The sequence below is a fragment of the Eupeodes corollae genome, chromosome 1 (genome assembly GCF_945859685.1).
Source record: "Eupeodes corollae chromosome 1, idEupCoro1.1, whole genome shotgun sequence".
In the NCBI taxonomy this organism is placed as follows: Eukaryota; Metazoa; Arthropoda; class Insecta; order Diptera; family Syrphidae; genus Eupeodes; species Eupeodes corollae.
The window spans coordinates 111,809,776-111,824,992 of NC_079147.1; the positions used below are offsets into that span (position 1 = coordinate 111,809,776).

The window sequence follows — 15,217 nt, forward strand, 5'->3', positions numbered from 1 at the left end:
AAACGATTTACCAGAATAGTAGTATGTAGATTAAAATGGAATGTACAAAGCCTTTTTTGACATCGAAAGGTTTTGTTGAGTTGTTTTCAACCTTTATAGAGCAATGTGAATACTCCATGCTGATCCTGCAAAAACGGACGAGTGTGGCAGGGCTGCGAAAACTAGACATGGCTCTATACAGTTCGTCAATGCAGATGCTGTCATAAGTGGCCTTGAAATCGATGAAGAGATGGAGGGTGTCCATTTGTTGTTCTTGAGTTTTTTCCAAGATCTCCCAAAATGTTAATATTTGATCGATTGTGGAATTTCCTAGTCTAAAACCACACTGATAAGACCCTATCAGCACAGATAATAAATGTATACATTTATTATCTGTGCTATCAGGTTGTTGACGATGGGTTTTAGATATTCGCATAAATATTTTGTATGCGATGTTAAGGAGACACATTCCTCTATAGTTGATGTAGTTTAGAGAGTCTCCTTTATTCCCTATTGGACAAACAATGCTGAGGTACACAAGCCTTTTTCATTTGGGCTGAAACATGAGTTGTGAAAAAATTCTAAATGTAGGTTCATCGGACTTGCTTTTTTGTGACCATATTTTACCGATAAGCTTATGCATGCTCCTTAACAAATTTTATCCATCTGCTTTGAAAAGCTCGCCATTCAATCAAACTTTTCGAGCAGCTTCGATTTTTATGTACTTGTAATGTTCGTTTCACTTCATCATAAAATATGCGAACGTCATTTTCGGACTCGACTAAGTTCTTTAAATATAGGAAAATAGGCCCAAGTTTAAATAAAGTTTTTCACTTAAGCAAAAATTAAGTGTCAATAAGAAACATTATAGCTTGTTACCGATAGTGCCATCGGTTGATATTTACAAAATTTGTATCTTCTGTTGATTCCCCATCTATTTATATAACATATGTAATAAGTTCAAGTTATAATGGGCTATTGACTTATCCATAATATACAACAACACAAAATGCGAACCTATAAAAATATCTAAAATAAAAAGGCTCTGTTCTATTTTTATACTCTTAACCTATCTTGCATACCTATGGAAAGTTATGCCATTTCTAAATATAGAAAAGAAGTATAAAAATACAGTCCCGTCCTATAAATATACATCCATATTCATATACACATTAAACACACTATTCACGTAGGAATATGAAACATATGTATTTTTCTATAATTATGTATTTTGCCTTCGTTTTGTGTAAGAAGCATATCTTAGGTTCCCTTAGGATGGATAGAAAAATTTTAATTGCACTGAGAGAAAAATTTAATTAATAACAATTTATTTTCATTAGATGATAATAAACCTTGAAAGTAGGGAATTTGTAGAAGTCTTCTATATTGGAAAGCATCGATCACCATTTCAAATCAAATGGGGTGGCGCAACAGTCCGTTGTGAACCAGGGCCTAGTGACTTACAACTCTCAACCATTCCTGTGTGCGAGTAATGTTGTCAGGAATGGAGGGGACCTACAATTTTATGCCGAATCCGAACGGCTAGTTTGAGAAAGCACTTTTTCATGACAAGAATTATTCTTGAAGGATTTGTCAATTCCTCGCAAGAGGCAGTACCCGCGAAATTAATTTTTTTAAACTAAGGTGGCACAGGCAGGGATTGAACCCAAGACCCCTTGCATGACAGTCCAACGCACAAACCATAATGCCACGGGTACTACCATCGATCACCATTTACTTTAACTGAAAATCCTTAGCGTATGTCAAAAATTTTAAAGCTTCAAATTTGGTCTAAATCGATAGTGCGTTCTTAGTTAAAAAATTAAATACAAATATATCTTTATAAAGTGCTATCTTTCTTTCAGTGTATAGAGATGCATTTTTATAAGATCTTGCAAATGCACGAAACGTCCAAACACCAACTCATTAACAGGTGCCAACCAGCCGAGGTATGCAATAAAAAAGGGGAAGTCTGCAAACATCAGCAATGTTCCCGACTGCTGAGGCTCAATCTTCATTAAAAGTCACGATGACCATCAGGCTATGGTTCAGAGGCTCAATAAGCAAGCACCAGAATATCTTCCCATTTTCAATGCGTTAATTCATTCAGAATGCAATGCAAAAAAAAGTTATAGATATGTTTATGTAGGTTTATAGATATTAGGTATAGGGTACCTCTCGCTACCTACCTACCTAGACCTACCTATCTTGATGCCAGACCTATACCTTTAAAGGCCTATAGTACAAAAGATACACTATTATTAATGGTTATCCATAGGTACAAACATACATAGTCGTATTTATAGAGGTATGTAGGTGCATTTGTGGATTTATTCAACTTGTTATTCTTCTTCGTAACTCCACTTTGTGGTTACAAATGTGCACCAAAAGATGGCACACACATCCAAATAGTAAAGACAAATAAAACCACAAGGGCTTGCAAAATGCAATATATTCTCGATTATAGAGAGACACTTGAGGTATTTTGTTTGTTTCAGAATCCGAATCCGAATCAGCTTTAGCTTCAGGCTCAGGCTTTTGCTAGGCTATATAAGACAAGAGCCGCCTCTTGCATGGGCTTCTTTGAATCATTTCTGACATAGTCCCATGGGTTTAGTTCGGTTCAGTTTAGTTTAGTTTGGTTTCGGTTGGTTCAGGTGCAATGAAATTGTATCTACAGATATTTTCCCAACGGATGCGAATTTTATTTTTACATATACTATAATGCATAAAAGAACATTTTATTGTCGGGCTGTTAAAGCCTCTTCTTTTATAATAGTAAGGGTATATTCTTTAATTGTAAGATGTTATTCTTGTATTCTCAGTTTTATGTATCCCATTAGTCTTTGGCGAGTTTAAATGATACATTTTTAATTAAAGCCTTAACAGATTTTAAATAAAGTTGTAAAGTTTGTTGTATGACCTGACTCGCAGAATACATCAAATAAATATTATAAAGGTTTTGGTATATTGTAACTAAAATATTCGTTTATTTAAAATATACGCACACTCAAGCGGATTTTTGTTACCCTTTTAATGCCAAGACATACGTTTTGAATTCTTGAATAATTATGTACTGACTGGAAAAAACAGTGTGATAAAGCATTCCTGTAGTACAGCTAAAGAACGAATCTCTGTACTTGACAATATCACCGAAGTCAAGCTCGAGAGTAACTTCTGGTGAGCGTTTCTGGAAGTTTGAGTATTATGGTTGAGTTGCTTGCAACTAGATATTCCTCTGCAGCATAATTATTTAAAATAATGGTTAAAAAGTTGAAACAAGAATGATTCAACAACGGAATCACCAGATATCAATTTGAATGCTCTGCGTTTAATACTTTTAATGAGCTTTGGATTTATGTACATCTTATAGCTAAGAGTCAGATTAGAAGAGGAGACCCACACAATAGTTTCGGCGAAATCGAGTATGTGATTCTTCTATAAGAGGAGATACACAAACCGATAATTTCAAGGTTTTCGGTCTCCTTGATCAACTCACGGGTAATTGCGAAGGTGGTTAATTATGTTTTAACGAATATAAGGTATTGTTTAGTTTTCGACGCATTAGATTCTCCTCGATTTTTGATTCCCTATTTATTGAGCTTATCATACATTGATGTTGAAATTTCAAATCGAAGGAGCGGATCTTCTATAAACTACTATGAAAAGCTGAGGGTACTGTTGTTTCATGAGTCTGCCCTTTTTTCTTTTGAACCTTTCTTTCGCCAGTGCGGCTCCAAAATATTCTAAGAGTTCAGTTGAATTCTGATTTCTATCAGTCAATGTCCTACTCTAATTGCACTAAAATAGATCTTCGAGTGGAAATGCGGAGTTGTGTGACAGATGGTCAATATTTGACTTTACACTATCAAAAGTTGTGACTGGCGGTCATAAACTACACGTTTGAAAAATGGAGGACGGATGAGTCACGAAGACGCAGATGGTCAAAACAAGGAGAAAAACATGAAAAATGAAAAAATGAACACATGTTCAAGAAATAGTGTGACACCTTTTTTAATTTGCACACCATCCTAACGTTCATACGCCTTAATGCCCAGCCTAAAGTGCTGGAATACAAAAATATCGAACCCGTCCATTAAGCCAAGGTTGATGTTCAAATCACCAAGGTGAAAGAGACCATAGATGTTTGCCTAGTTTTGAAGACGGCATGCACCCAAGAGAAAAAGCAGGGTTAGACCGAAATAGAAAAATAAAACAAAAGGTTAGAGGAGTGGGGCATGTTTGTCGTGGTCTCTTGGATGGGGGAGGTTCGCCTTAAAGATTGCACTTTTTAGACAGGTCAGCAAGGCAGGCAATTGGATTTTAAGTTTTAGATAGCAGATCATTAATAAAATTGATCTAATATTCGGTGAGATAAACCGGGATATCACCAGTATTACAAACGGTCTACTTCAGGCTTTCGATATTCAACATATTTCTTGAGCTGATAAAATTATTAACGTTTCCACAACCTTTGAAAGAAGGAACAAACATAAGAGCGATCTGAGTCGCCCTTTTTAAGTATCGACTGAATTTTACTTAAATATGATTTCTAGCTATGGCTGTCAGGGATTACTCGAACATAGACTAGTATATTTCTTGTGAGTAAATCGTCAATAATGTGGTGAATCTGGACCTCCAAGTGGTCATTTTTTTCGGGCTTATAAGTGACTGAAAATATCCGCATTGAAAATGGTGAATCAGTGTTATATCACACGATCTTTGAAGCCAATTTTCAAAACTCAAAACCGATGGAGATCAGGATACTCCACCGTCGATCACATTTTTGATCACATTTTTGTACTCCGCTCCATTGCTGACTCGTTTCTATCGAGAAACAAGAAACTATTTGCGTTCTTTGTTGATTTCAAAGCTGTTTTCGACACCATGGATCGCATTGCCCTATTTTACATGTTTTTTGCAGTTAGGAATGTCGCTTAAGTTTGGTACAGTATTGCAAAATTTATCAGTGTGATAAGCTAATGCTTATCAGAGTGGTTCCAAACGAAATCAGGAGTTAGACAGGGCTGTGCACACAATCCAAGCTTGTTTGCACTCTTCATTGATGATATTGTCGAAGCATTACCAGGAGGAATCGAGTACGCAGGCGTTAACATTAAAGCTCTTCTTTCGCTGACGGCATTGTCCTGCTCGCGTATACACCGCAGCCTCTTGCTGAATATTTTAAAAGGTGGAACCAATTGGTACATTTAAGTAAATCCAAAGTGATGTTTTTTTAAGAATGACGGAACAAAATCGGTTCCAAGTGAACAATGGCACTATAATGGTGAAAGAGTAGAGTTGGTGAAAGAATACAAACATGGAAAAATATCTCACTGACAAACTTGTTAATTCGGAAACAGCTATAAACTTAGTATGAAAGCAATGTTTTAATAATAAGGAAATTAAGCATATGTACCAGTAAATTCTGGGTCTTCGAGTGGTATCAAAATCAGTTATGTTTTATGCGGCGCAGGACTGGGGAGGTCGAACTAGTGGAAAAACTGCTTAGATTTTACATTAAACGCATTTTCCACCTTCCTTCGAGTACGCCAAACTACATGATCATGTTGGAATCAGGTCCAGGCCTTTATTTATAAAAACACTTAAGCTGTAGATTGATATACCAAGTTATCGTTTCTCAAAGATATTACTTCTTCAAAGAATCCAAACCCGAAGTGGATGGTTTAAAGATTGGATAGAAATTGCCGAGTAAGTGGATGTTGACCTAAACTACAGTATGGAAACCAACTTCATCCAGACGCCTAATAGCTCGTCTGGATGAAGCCTCAAGAGAACAATACACGGAGCAAGACAAAATCTCAATGCACCGCATGATTTACAGTAGACTAGACTATGATCTCCGGGAAAGAAACTACTTCCACGGCTAAAAGAAAAACTCCTTAATCTGAACTACATACCTCACCGCGATGACTTATCGATTTTATGCAACCTGTGCAACTTGAAAGAGCGCGAGGATGTTTTTCGTTTTGTTGGACGATGTGCGATATTAAGAGAAATAAGAAGACTTATCCTAGGCAGTGACTTTCTTTCAAATACTGAAAATCATAAGGAAATGGAAGTCACAAAGTTATATGCATTTTGGAAAACAGCACTTAAATTTAGACACATTTTAACGAAGAGTTTGAATCTTAAACTGCACTTTCTTTTTTTAATCTTTATAAAGCTATACTTTTAGTTGTTAATAAGGCAGACGGCAATGCCATGCATCATATTGATTGTATTAACCAAATTATTGATAAAAATGTATGTTTAAATAAAATTAATCTAAAGCTATCTAAGCCGATGCAAGAAGTTTTTCTCCCCCCTCTGATGTGGTTGCTATCTACAAGATTCATATACGTCCACATACAAAATAAATTAGCTGGCACAACAGTCCGTTGAGAACCATTCCTGTGTGGAAATAATGCTGTCAGGTATGGAGTGGACCTATATTTTTTAGGCCGAATCCGAACGACTAATTTGAAAAGCACTTTTAATGACAATAATTGCTCTTATAAGATTTGTCAACTTCTCGCAAGAGTCAGTAACCATGAAAAGAAACTTTAGATCACCGCTCTAGCATGATAGTCCAACCCACTAACCATCATGCCACGGGTATTACGTTAAAAGCTTGATTATAACTCCCATGGGCAGGTGCTCCTGCAACTTTCTTAATCCTCCATCTAAATTAATTGGTAATAATATCATTATATGATCATTTACTTCACTTGAACATTATCGTAAGGTTTATTGTCTAACCCTACTGTCAAATACAGAGATTATTTATTAATCCATACTACTCGAATGTGGAATACCTTACCACTCATTTTCTTTCCTATTCATTGTAATATTCAGGAATTCAAAACCAATGTACACCGACACCTCTTCTCGTCCCTGTTATCAATTTTACCAACAAATTTTGGTTTGAAAATTTGATTTAGAAATATGACAAAATTAATAAAAATAAATTACTTAACAGCTGACTGACTTAAATTTCTCAGCCTCTAACAAAACACCTTCAATATACCTATGAAAACAATTCCTAATACCACATCCATCTTTAAATAATGGATAAGCAAAATATTTGTAATCATCAACATCAATATACATTTAGCAATTTCCGAGACATTTTGATTTAAAAATTAGGAACTATCGTTTGGAGCCTACATGAAATAAAATTCAAATTAATAACCTTATAATTTTTTATTGTTTTCAATTACAGCCATGCTTTAGTTTATATTTATTTGAAAACAAATTATCTAAACAATGCATCCAGTTGAATAATAATTTGTGCATCCTTATCAGAAACTTAAAAAAAAAAAACATAATTAAATTAATTATTGTTTATTTAATTGCCTTGTTCAGCTAACAAAACAAAACTTATCTTTAAATATTTTATCGGGTGATTTAATAATGGTTTATCATAGACAGCTCGCTACTTTCCTATATAAATAAGCCCTAATTCAAAGGGTTACAACTCTTGGTGACTCCAATATGGCCAGTATAGTTGTAATTTTATTTTTGATTTTCCTCGGTGCCCATTTTCAAGTACATAGAAACTTACAACTATATAAGTTTATATAAACTGAAAATTATATAACTCTATTTTATTTTCAGATTTCTCAATGTGATGGGGATATTTTGAAGGCTGAACTTTTATTACGACTGTCGGGTTGTCATGAAAAAGAAGGTGTTTCAATGGAAGTGGCTCTGGAGCACTCATCAATGGATCTAAATTTAACCCATTATCATGAACTTGTTGAGAAGAATCCTAAAATTAAATGTGTTATGAGTTGTACGTTTAAATTTATGAATTTAATGGATGGATGTTCGGTCATTTTGGACAGCAAATTGAAACACCTTGTGAATAATGAATCTGCCAAAAAAACCTTTATAGCTTTGGAAAACTGTGAAAGTAGTATAACAGAAACAGACCCTTGCGAATGTGCCTATCAAGTTGACACATGTGTGAGGAAAGAGTTTAAAAAAGAAAAAGAAAACAAGGAATAGTAAATTTTTATTTTATTTTATAAATTTTAAGTAATATACTTTAAATAATATTTTAAATAAATAAATGCAATAGTAAAAAACGATTTGCTATTTTCGTAAGGAATTGAGCTTAAAGATTATGTATGTAGGTAATTGCTTTTATGTTTTGATTAAGGAAAAAGCGAAATAATACGAAATTTTAAAATTTGGCTTTATTGCACTTTACAAAAGTGAAATAACGCCCAAGCCTCTTCTTCAACGGCAATCAAATCGAATTTTCTGTCTGTGTGCATCCACACTATTTCTAACAGGCCAGCTGTTTTGGCACTGAGTAAAACCAAACCCAAGTAGGTGAAGATTCCGATCCTGCTGAATTTTGTATTTCGTGCCATTATTCTTTTCCTACTCGTCATATATATTTGAAACAATGTTGCCTACCAACTTCTGCGGCCATTGTACCAACTCCTTCTTTATTTTTATGTGGTTGAAACTTTCCTTGAAAAAGGACATCATTCACTATTGTTTAATCAGGAATTTGATGCTTTGTCTTACTCCATCCAAGGAAATGTCTCACTGTATCCTCACACTGAAATCGATTTTACGGGTGATTTCAATGTTCACAATTTTTTGTGGCTTCTCCATTCGGACCAGACTGCACACCAAAATGTGTGCTGAGTTTCACCAACTTTTTCAGCTTGTCAATGAGCCTATCGGACGTTAACAGCCAAGCAGAAAGTATACTTAACTTGTTTCTCACTTCTGATCGTGATTAATACATAATCAGGGTATTGACGCCTCCATATCGAACCATAGTGTCATATCTGTTAATTTCTCATGTCAAGCAAGACCATACAAAAATAGCTCGAAAGAAAACCATCCACAGTAATCGGTATCAATAATTTTTTCGCGATTTATTACTTCTTCGAAAGTGACGTAGATTCCATTGCAGATATGATTACTATGTATGATTCATCTGGGAACGGGAACCTTTATCCCAAATAGTATTAAAAGTATTAAGCCCAAGGCTAAATCATGGTTTGAGATTATCAAGGGAAAAAAGGTGAGCTTCCGGTGTTTTCGTGCCAAACTAACTGAGGAAAACCGGAAAAGGTTGTAGCAATCCAGGAAGGCATGCAACGCCCATATTGTAGAACGAAATTTTTGTATGACTATAAATTACGGCAAAAAATACTGAAATGTCCCAAAGGCAGTTAGAATGTTTGGTAATTCGTAAAAAGCATGAGCAATTCTTCCTCTTCCTCGGTCCCTACGCTTGTTGTCAATGATACTCCTTAAGTTAGTTCTATTGAAAAAGCTAACTTGTTTGGAAGAAAATTCACCAAAAATACGACCTTAAAAGATAGCGTTATGGGGCCCCCATTTCTTGAACGCGTTAATAATTTTATGGGACCAATCTTTTTTCGTTCCCGAACTGTGTCGAGAGTCCTTAAAGAACTCAAAATTCATAAATCCGCTGGTCCGTATGGTTTCCCTGATATTGTACTGATGAGGTGTGCTTCCATGCTAGCAAAAGAACTACGTTAAATTTTTGCATCTATATCTTATTCTTCTGGGCTTGCTCTGAATAGTTGGAAAACAGCATTTGTTCAGCCAATCCCAAAAAAAAGTGATAGCGACTGATAGCACTAACGTCCCTTCTTTCAAAGGTCATGGAAGCGCTGACTAATTATCTTCTTAAGAAATATTTTGAGGAACGAAAGCTTCTTAATGACCGGCAGCGCGGCTTTCGTGGCAATAGGTCCACTGGTGATCTCATGGTGCATCTCACCGAATAGTGGACGAATCTCTTCTTCTTTAGATTAGAAATATTCTTTCAAATCGTTAATACAAGTTAAGTTGTTTTGGAGGTTTCAAGATTGAAACCCATAATATAAATGATGGTGTGCCCCAGGGTTCCGTTGTGTCTCCGACCTTTTTTCTAATTGTATTTGATTCGCAGACGTCACTTTACTATTCCACGAACATTTTGGTTTTATTCATGAAACATTTAAACTCACAACTTAACTCTTATATCCTGGTTTAGTAAACTCGCGGAATAAAGGTGGAATAAGTAAAATAAAAAAATTAGGTAGCGCAACAGTCCGTAGAGAAACAGGGCTTAGTGACTTACAAATCTCAACCATTCCTGTGCTCGAGTAATTGCAGGGATCGAGGTCCCTACAGTTTACTACTAAAGGTGGAATAAGTGTCTTTTATTAATTTGATTTTATTTTTTTTATATAAGACAACAAATTTTTCAAGAAATTCTACGAAAATTGGTAAAAATTGGACTAAAAATTTCGTTAACAAAAATAGATTGTGAAATTAAACTATTTCATCATATGCAAAATATTGCTTGTATGTAGTTTTAAGTTAATCTCTCAAAAAAATTCAACTGACAACTTATTTAAAAAAAACACGAAAAACATAGAAACAGAACAGTTTTATTTGCTTTATTCGTTTGACGAGGTAACTACATGAACCATAGAAGTAAGGTAAAGTGACCGAACTATTACTCAAAAAATTTAATTGGCAACTGCAATGCGAAGTAATTTTCTAAAATATACTTTGTGAAATAATAGAACTTTGCAACATTGTAACTCAACATTTATTTTAACAATGTATCAATTTGAATATATGTAGATTAATGCAGATTCAGATTTAGAGGATTTATAGGTTCATAGGCCTCGGGGCAATAAAGAAGCGGAGGCCCCCTCGCCCCAAAGTTATTTTAAGTAAACCATTTTTTTTCACTCGAGTTTTCCAATAAATAATTTATTGTGTAACCAAGTAGATTCTTTAAGTATTGAACAAATAGATATAAATAAATGAACGAAGAAAAGAATTATCTGAAATTAAATTTTAGGGTTAGCGAACGGAACCTTTCGAGCTTTTTTCGCAGAAAAAAAGTTGATGATTTTGTTGAAATCCAGTTCTCAGAATAAATCGCTTTCAATGCTCAGCTTCGATAGGCGGTTTTGTCGTGGTTCGAAGCCCTATTTTTATAATTTTCATTTTGAAAATGAGCGTTCTCTAGTGCAATTTGTTACTATCAAAATCAAATACATTCTCAATGCAATTTCAAGGTTTGGGAATAGCTCTGAAATTTTGATTTTCGAGAATTTGGTAGTAAAATGGTTCCGGCGATTGATCTGTTCCATAGTCCTTTTCCTCTTTGTATGAGTCAATCAAAGACACAAATTGAACCAACTTATTACCAAGACTAGGTTCTTAATCATCCGGATACACTTTCACCAATCTGAATACACTTTCACCAATGCCTCTCTTCCACCTTCTCGATGTGATTCGATGTCATTCACTGAGATGAAGGCGGATAATTTGAGTCTTGTGCTTTCCCGTGATCGAGCGTATTTAACCTCCCATGTCTTGTTCTGATGCGGGTGCGTGATTGTACATATTCACCAGTATGTGATATTTTTTTGGCACTTCCTCGTATTTATCAAAATCTTTTCGTTTGGATTCCACAAATGATTTCAATGATTCTAGTGCATGCATTGCCGATTCAAGACTCATTTTCGGGTCTTGCGGTTTCGAGACCACTCATTTTCTGTAGAAGGTGCGTTGCTTCATACCTCACGATGTCTTTTTGCTCTAAGGACTAAGGCTTTCATAGCTTCAGCTCGACAAAACCAACAAGTGTCGCTGAGCTTTAGCGATTGGGTTAATTCATCAAAATGGGTAGTGAATTCTAAGTGCATCTTATTAGAGCCATTTGAGAGTTTGATATTTCACTGATTGCCTGATTGAAGTTAACAAATATAGATCAATGAATTCTGTTATTTAGGAAGAAGTAGTAGGTAAAGGTAAAAGAGCAAATACAAAAATACATATCAAAGGAAAAGATGTTTACTAGTGGGAATTGGAAACAAAACATTTCCGAAGTCTTTATTGTGGGGGACCCACGTTTGTGGAGGCCCGGGACTTCCACCCCGTTTGCCCTTACCTCAATCCGGCCCTGGAGTAATGTCAATTTAATACGAAAACCTTAATTGAATTGATATAGTGCAATCTTTGTAATTTCCTGCTGTATCTGACAAATATGATGGTAATCTCAATTTTTTATCGGATAATTTGATTGTGATTAGAAAATTTATCAACTTTTACTTTTCCTATATAAACAAGGCTTCCTTCAAAATAACCAACAGTTCCTGATATAAAAATGGCAAAAGTAGCTATATTAGTATTTGTGGGTTTTCTTATTGCCCACTTTCAAGTAATTATATTAAAAACTATATAAAGATTTCCAAAAATTTAAAAATATCTATTTTTTAAAATATAATTTCAGGGTTATAAATGTTTTTCTGATAGTCTTATAAGATTATCGCGTTGTCATATCAAAGAAAATGTTTCATTGGAGTTAGCTCATGAATTTTCGGCCAGACATGAGGATTTAAATTCCTTTTATCAACTTGTTGAAAATAATCCAAATTTGAAATGCATGACAAGTTGCGTTTATGAATTTTTGAATTTGATTAAAGGATGTTCGGCTACTGTGGACGAGAAATTTGACGAATTTACTACAGATGATAACGCTAACACTTTTAGAAACTGTGCAAGTAATTTATCAGAAACCGATCGCTGTGAATGTGCTTATGAAATTGAGAAGTGTGCCAGGCAATTCTATGCTGATGTAAACAATTAAAAATAAATGTAAACTTATTTTATTTGATAAAATTTATTATGTTATTAACAAAATGTAATACATATTTCAATAAAAATAATTGACTTCACATTGTAAAGCAGAAAAAAAGATTCAATCATTTTAAAAACAAGATACATTTCTACGGTGTTCTAAAACAACTAACGTTTGAATATTGAATATACCTTTTATTATTATTTATTTTTACTTTAATAAAGAAGAAGACTGGAATGTATAGCGCATGGCATTTTTTGGCAATATCATAAATGTTAGAAGACTGCTTTTTTTTGTATTTCGATGCATGTAGTTGTTGACATGCCACTGAAAAATGGGGTCAATAACAGATTATATTCAGTTCAAAGGCTAACTTTTCAATTCCTCCAGGCCACAAAAACAGGTAACAAGGGCAACATGAATGAAGTGTATTAGCAGTTACATAAAACAGATTCTGAAGATAATGAAGAACGTTGGGACATACCAGCATTTTTTTAATGAAAATCTGATTAAAAACTGTTAAAAAAGAATTGTATTTAAACGTTTTAAAGGGACATTTCGGATTCAAAAAATAAGAGACTCGTCCATACTTAATATTTTCGAAAAGTAACTTGTAACATGTAAGACTCTAAATAAACTGCTTTATTTTAGGTTCAACTTTTTGTTGACATGAAAGCATCTTCTTGAGAAAATTCTAACCAGTATGGAAAATAAGACTTAAGAATTGAAGGGAATATTTCAAGATCTTTTTGGACTCTTGAATTTGTTCGAGTAAAAGAGTTAAGACGCTCCTCAAAGACGCATTTGAACTTTAATCAAAAAAATCAGATGTTAAAACTAAGTGAAAAAGTCTAGTATTGTTCAGTTTTGGGTTGTAAGTCGGTGAGTTTTACTTTCGATCTGACGACAGGAGTTAAATCATTGCACAAGAAAATTTTTTAAGTCTTCTGCGCAGTTTTCTTGTATTTGTATAAATTTTGTGTGATTTTTTTTTCAAGTTATATACGTCCACAATCATTTTTTTTTACTAAAATTGGAAAAAATGATCTTCCACTCAAATATATCTTGAAAATTAGAAATACGGACTTTAAGTTACATTATTTTATCACTTCTTAATATAATCAGTCATACCAACATTCAAGTACTCAATCAATCAGTCAGAAAACATTTAATCAAATTTTCTTTCAGTATTCCATCGCTGTGCATAAAAAGTACTTGCGCTTTTATTAATTTGAATTTCCATGCAAATTAAAAATTAATTAACTAAACACTATTGTTTCACTTATTAATAAATTCGTTTAACAAAAACCGAGACTATCTCAATTTTAAATCAGATAATTTGATCTTAATTTGAAATGCCCACTTAGTGTTGACAATGTTATCAGCACCCACAGCTCTAATATATAAACAAAGTTTAAACAAATTAAATGTTCACAACTTGTTGACTTGAAAATGGCAAGAATAGTTATAACGTTATTTGTAAGTTTCCTTATGACTGCTCACATAAATGTTAGTAAGAACTTAAATCGTTAGAAGAACATTTCTTAATTTTAAATTTTTCACAGAGTTTAAAATATGAATTTCCTGATGCAGATGCCAGAGAAATTTCAATAAGAAAAACGGGGTGTCACGAAAAGGAAGGTGTATCAATCGAATTAGCCGTCGAATACACCAGCGAGCATTCGGAAAATTTTGACCAACTTGTTGAGGCCAATCCAAAATTGAAATGTCTTGCAATTTGCTTGTACGAAGTTACCAATACAATGGACGGTTGTACGAGTACTATTAGCGATCAACTAAGGGAAATGGTAAAAGGCAATCCTGTCAAAGAAGCCATGATGGCAAAGTTTGAAGAATGTTCAAGTAACCTCATCGGAACAGATCGCTGTGAATGCGGCTATCAAATAGATAAGTGTGTAACTGACTGGATGAATAAGGAAATAGAGCTTGAGAACGAGAATGAGAACGAAAAAGAAGAGTAAATATATTTATTTAAAAAAATAAATTCAAAACCCAATAAAACCCGACCTTGTGAAGTTGTTTTTCATTTGACTAAGTAGAATGTGCCATTATTATTATTAGTATTAAAAGAAGTGGAGTAATGCTTTAGTTGAGCCCCTTACGTTCTTATATAAACCTTTTCTAAAAACAAGAAAATTTCCCAGTATAAGGAAGAAGTCATTTCTAACACCAATTTTTAAGAAAGGTAACAAGGCGGATATAAGCAACTACAGGCCCATTGCAAAGCTTTCTTGCATTCCTTAAGTGTTTGAAAAAGTTGTTTGTGAAAGTGTAGCAACATGGAAAAAAAGATCAACCGTTACAAATCTCCTCACATTCTCAAACATATGTTCGAACGCTTTAGAATAAAGTTATGAAGTTGGTTGTGTATACACTGAAGCTTTTGACCAACTTAGACAGGGAATTATTTTATTTAAACTTAAGGCTCTTGGTTTTCCACCATTTTTCTAAGCATGGAGCAAATCATGTCTTGTAAACAGATCCTATGAGGTAAAATTTAGAAATTGTCATTCAGAAAATTTTGTTTCTCAATCTGGTGTTCAACAGGGAATCAATCTTGGCCCTTTTTTG

At 34.1% G+C, this 15,217-nt stretch overlaps 3 protein-coding genes across 4 annotated transcripts; all 3 read left to right on the forward strand.

Annotated features, from left to right (window-relative positions):
• Positions 1 to 7,380: 7,380 nt before the first annotated feature.
• LOC129940557 (uncharacterized) lies at positions 7,381 to 8,075 on the forward strand. The gene is made up of 2 exons (XM_056048936.1): positions 7,381 to 7,530; positions 7,600 to 8,075. Exons 1-2 carry the CDS (start codon positions 7,477 to 7,479, stop codon positions 7,990 to 7,992), a joined length of 447 nt encoding a protein of 148 aa, XP_055904911.1. The 5' UTR covers positions 7,381 to 7,476; the 3' UTR covers positions 7,993 to 8,075.
• A 4,044-nt stretch (positions 8,076 to 12,119) lies between these two features.
• On the forward strand, positions 12,120 to 12,687 carry LOC129941715 (uncharacterized). The gene is made up of 2 exons (XM_056050414.1): positions 12,120 to 12,205; positions 12,278 to 12,687. Exons 1-2 carry the CDS (start codon positions 12,152 to 12,154, stop codon positions 12,632 to 12,634), a joined length of 411 nt encoding a protein of 136 aa, XP_055906389.1. The 5' UTR covers positions 12,120 to 12,151; the 3' UTR covers positions 12,635 to 12,687.
• A 1,308-nt stretch (positions 12,688 to 13,995) lies between these two features.
• Positions 13,996 to 14,652, forward strand: LOC129940481 (uncharacterized). 2 transcript variants are annotated; one of them, XM_056048831.1, is made up of 2 exons: positions 13,996 to 14,134; positions 14,191 to 14,652. In XM_056048831.1, exons 1-2 carry the CDS (start codon positions 14,078 to 14,080, stop codon positions 14,605 to 14,607), a joined length of 474 nt encoding a protein of 157 aa, XP_055904806.1. In that variant the 5' UTR covers positions 13,996 to 14,077; the 3' UTR covers positions 14,608 to 14,652. The 2 variants fall into 2 exon arrangements, with proteins under 2 accessions (XP_055904806.1, XP_055904807.1); XM_056048832.1 differs by having other exon boundaries at positions 14,003 to 14,104.
• Positions 14,653 to 15,217: the final 565 nt, after the last annotated feature.

What these genes read in the sequence shown, in the direction of transcription:
- LOC129941715 (XM_056050414.1), top strand. Translation starts at nt 12,152, where the DNA reads ATGGCAAAAGTAGCTATATTAGTATTTGTGGGTTTTCTTATTGCCCAC. An exon ending in TTCTTATTGCCCACTTTCAA is followed by an intron (nt 12,206 to 12,277) that starts GTAATTATATTA and finishes ATATAATTTCAG; the next exon opens with GGTTATAAATGTTTTTCTGA.
- LOC129940481 (XM_056048831.1), top strand. Translation starts at nt 14,078, where the DNA reads ATGGCAAGAATAGTTATAACGTTATTTGTAAGTTTCCTTATGACTGCT. An exon ending in TTATGACTGCTCACATAAAT is followed by an intron (nt 14,135 to 14,190) that starts GTTAGTAAGAAC and finishes AATTTTTCACAG; the next exon opens with AGTTTAAAATATGAATTTCC.
- LOC129940557 (XM_056048936.1), top strand. Translation starts at nt 7,477, where the DNA reads ATGGCCAGTATAGTTGTAATTTTATTTTTGATTTTCCTCGGTGCCCAT. An exon ending in TCCTCGGTGCCCATTTTCAA is followed by an intron (nt 7,531 to 7,599) that starts GTACATAGAAAC and finishes TTTTATTTTCAG; the next exon opens with ATTTCTCAATGTGATGGGGA.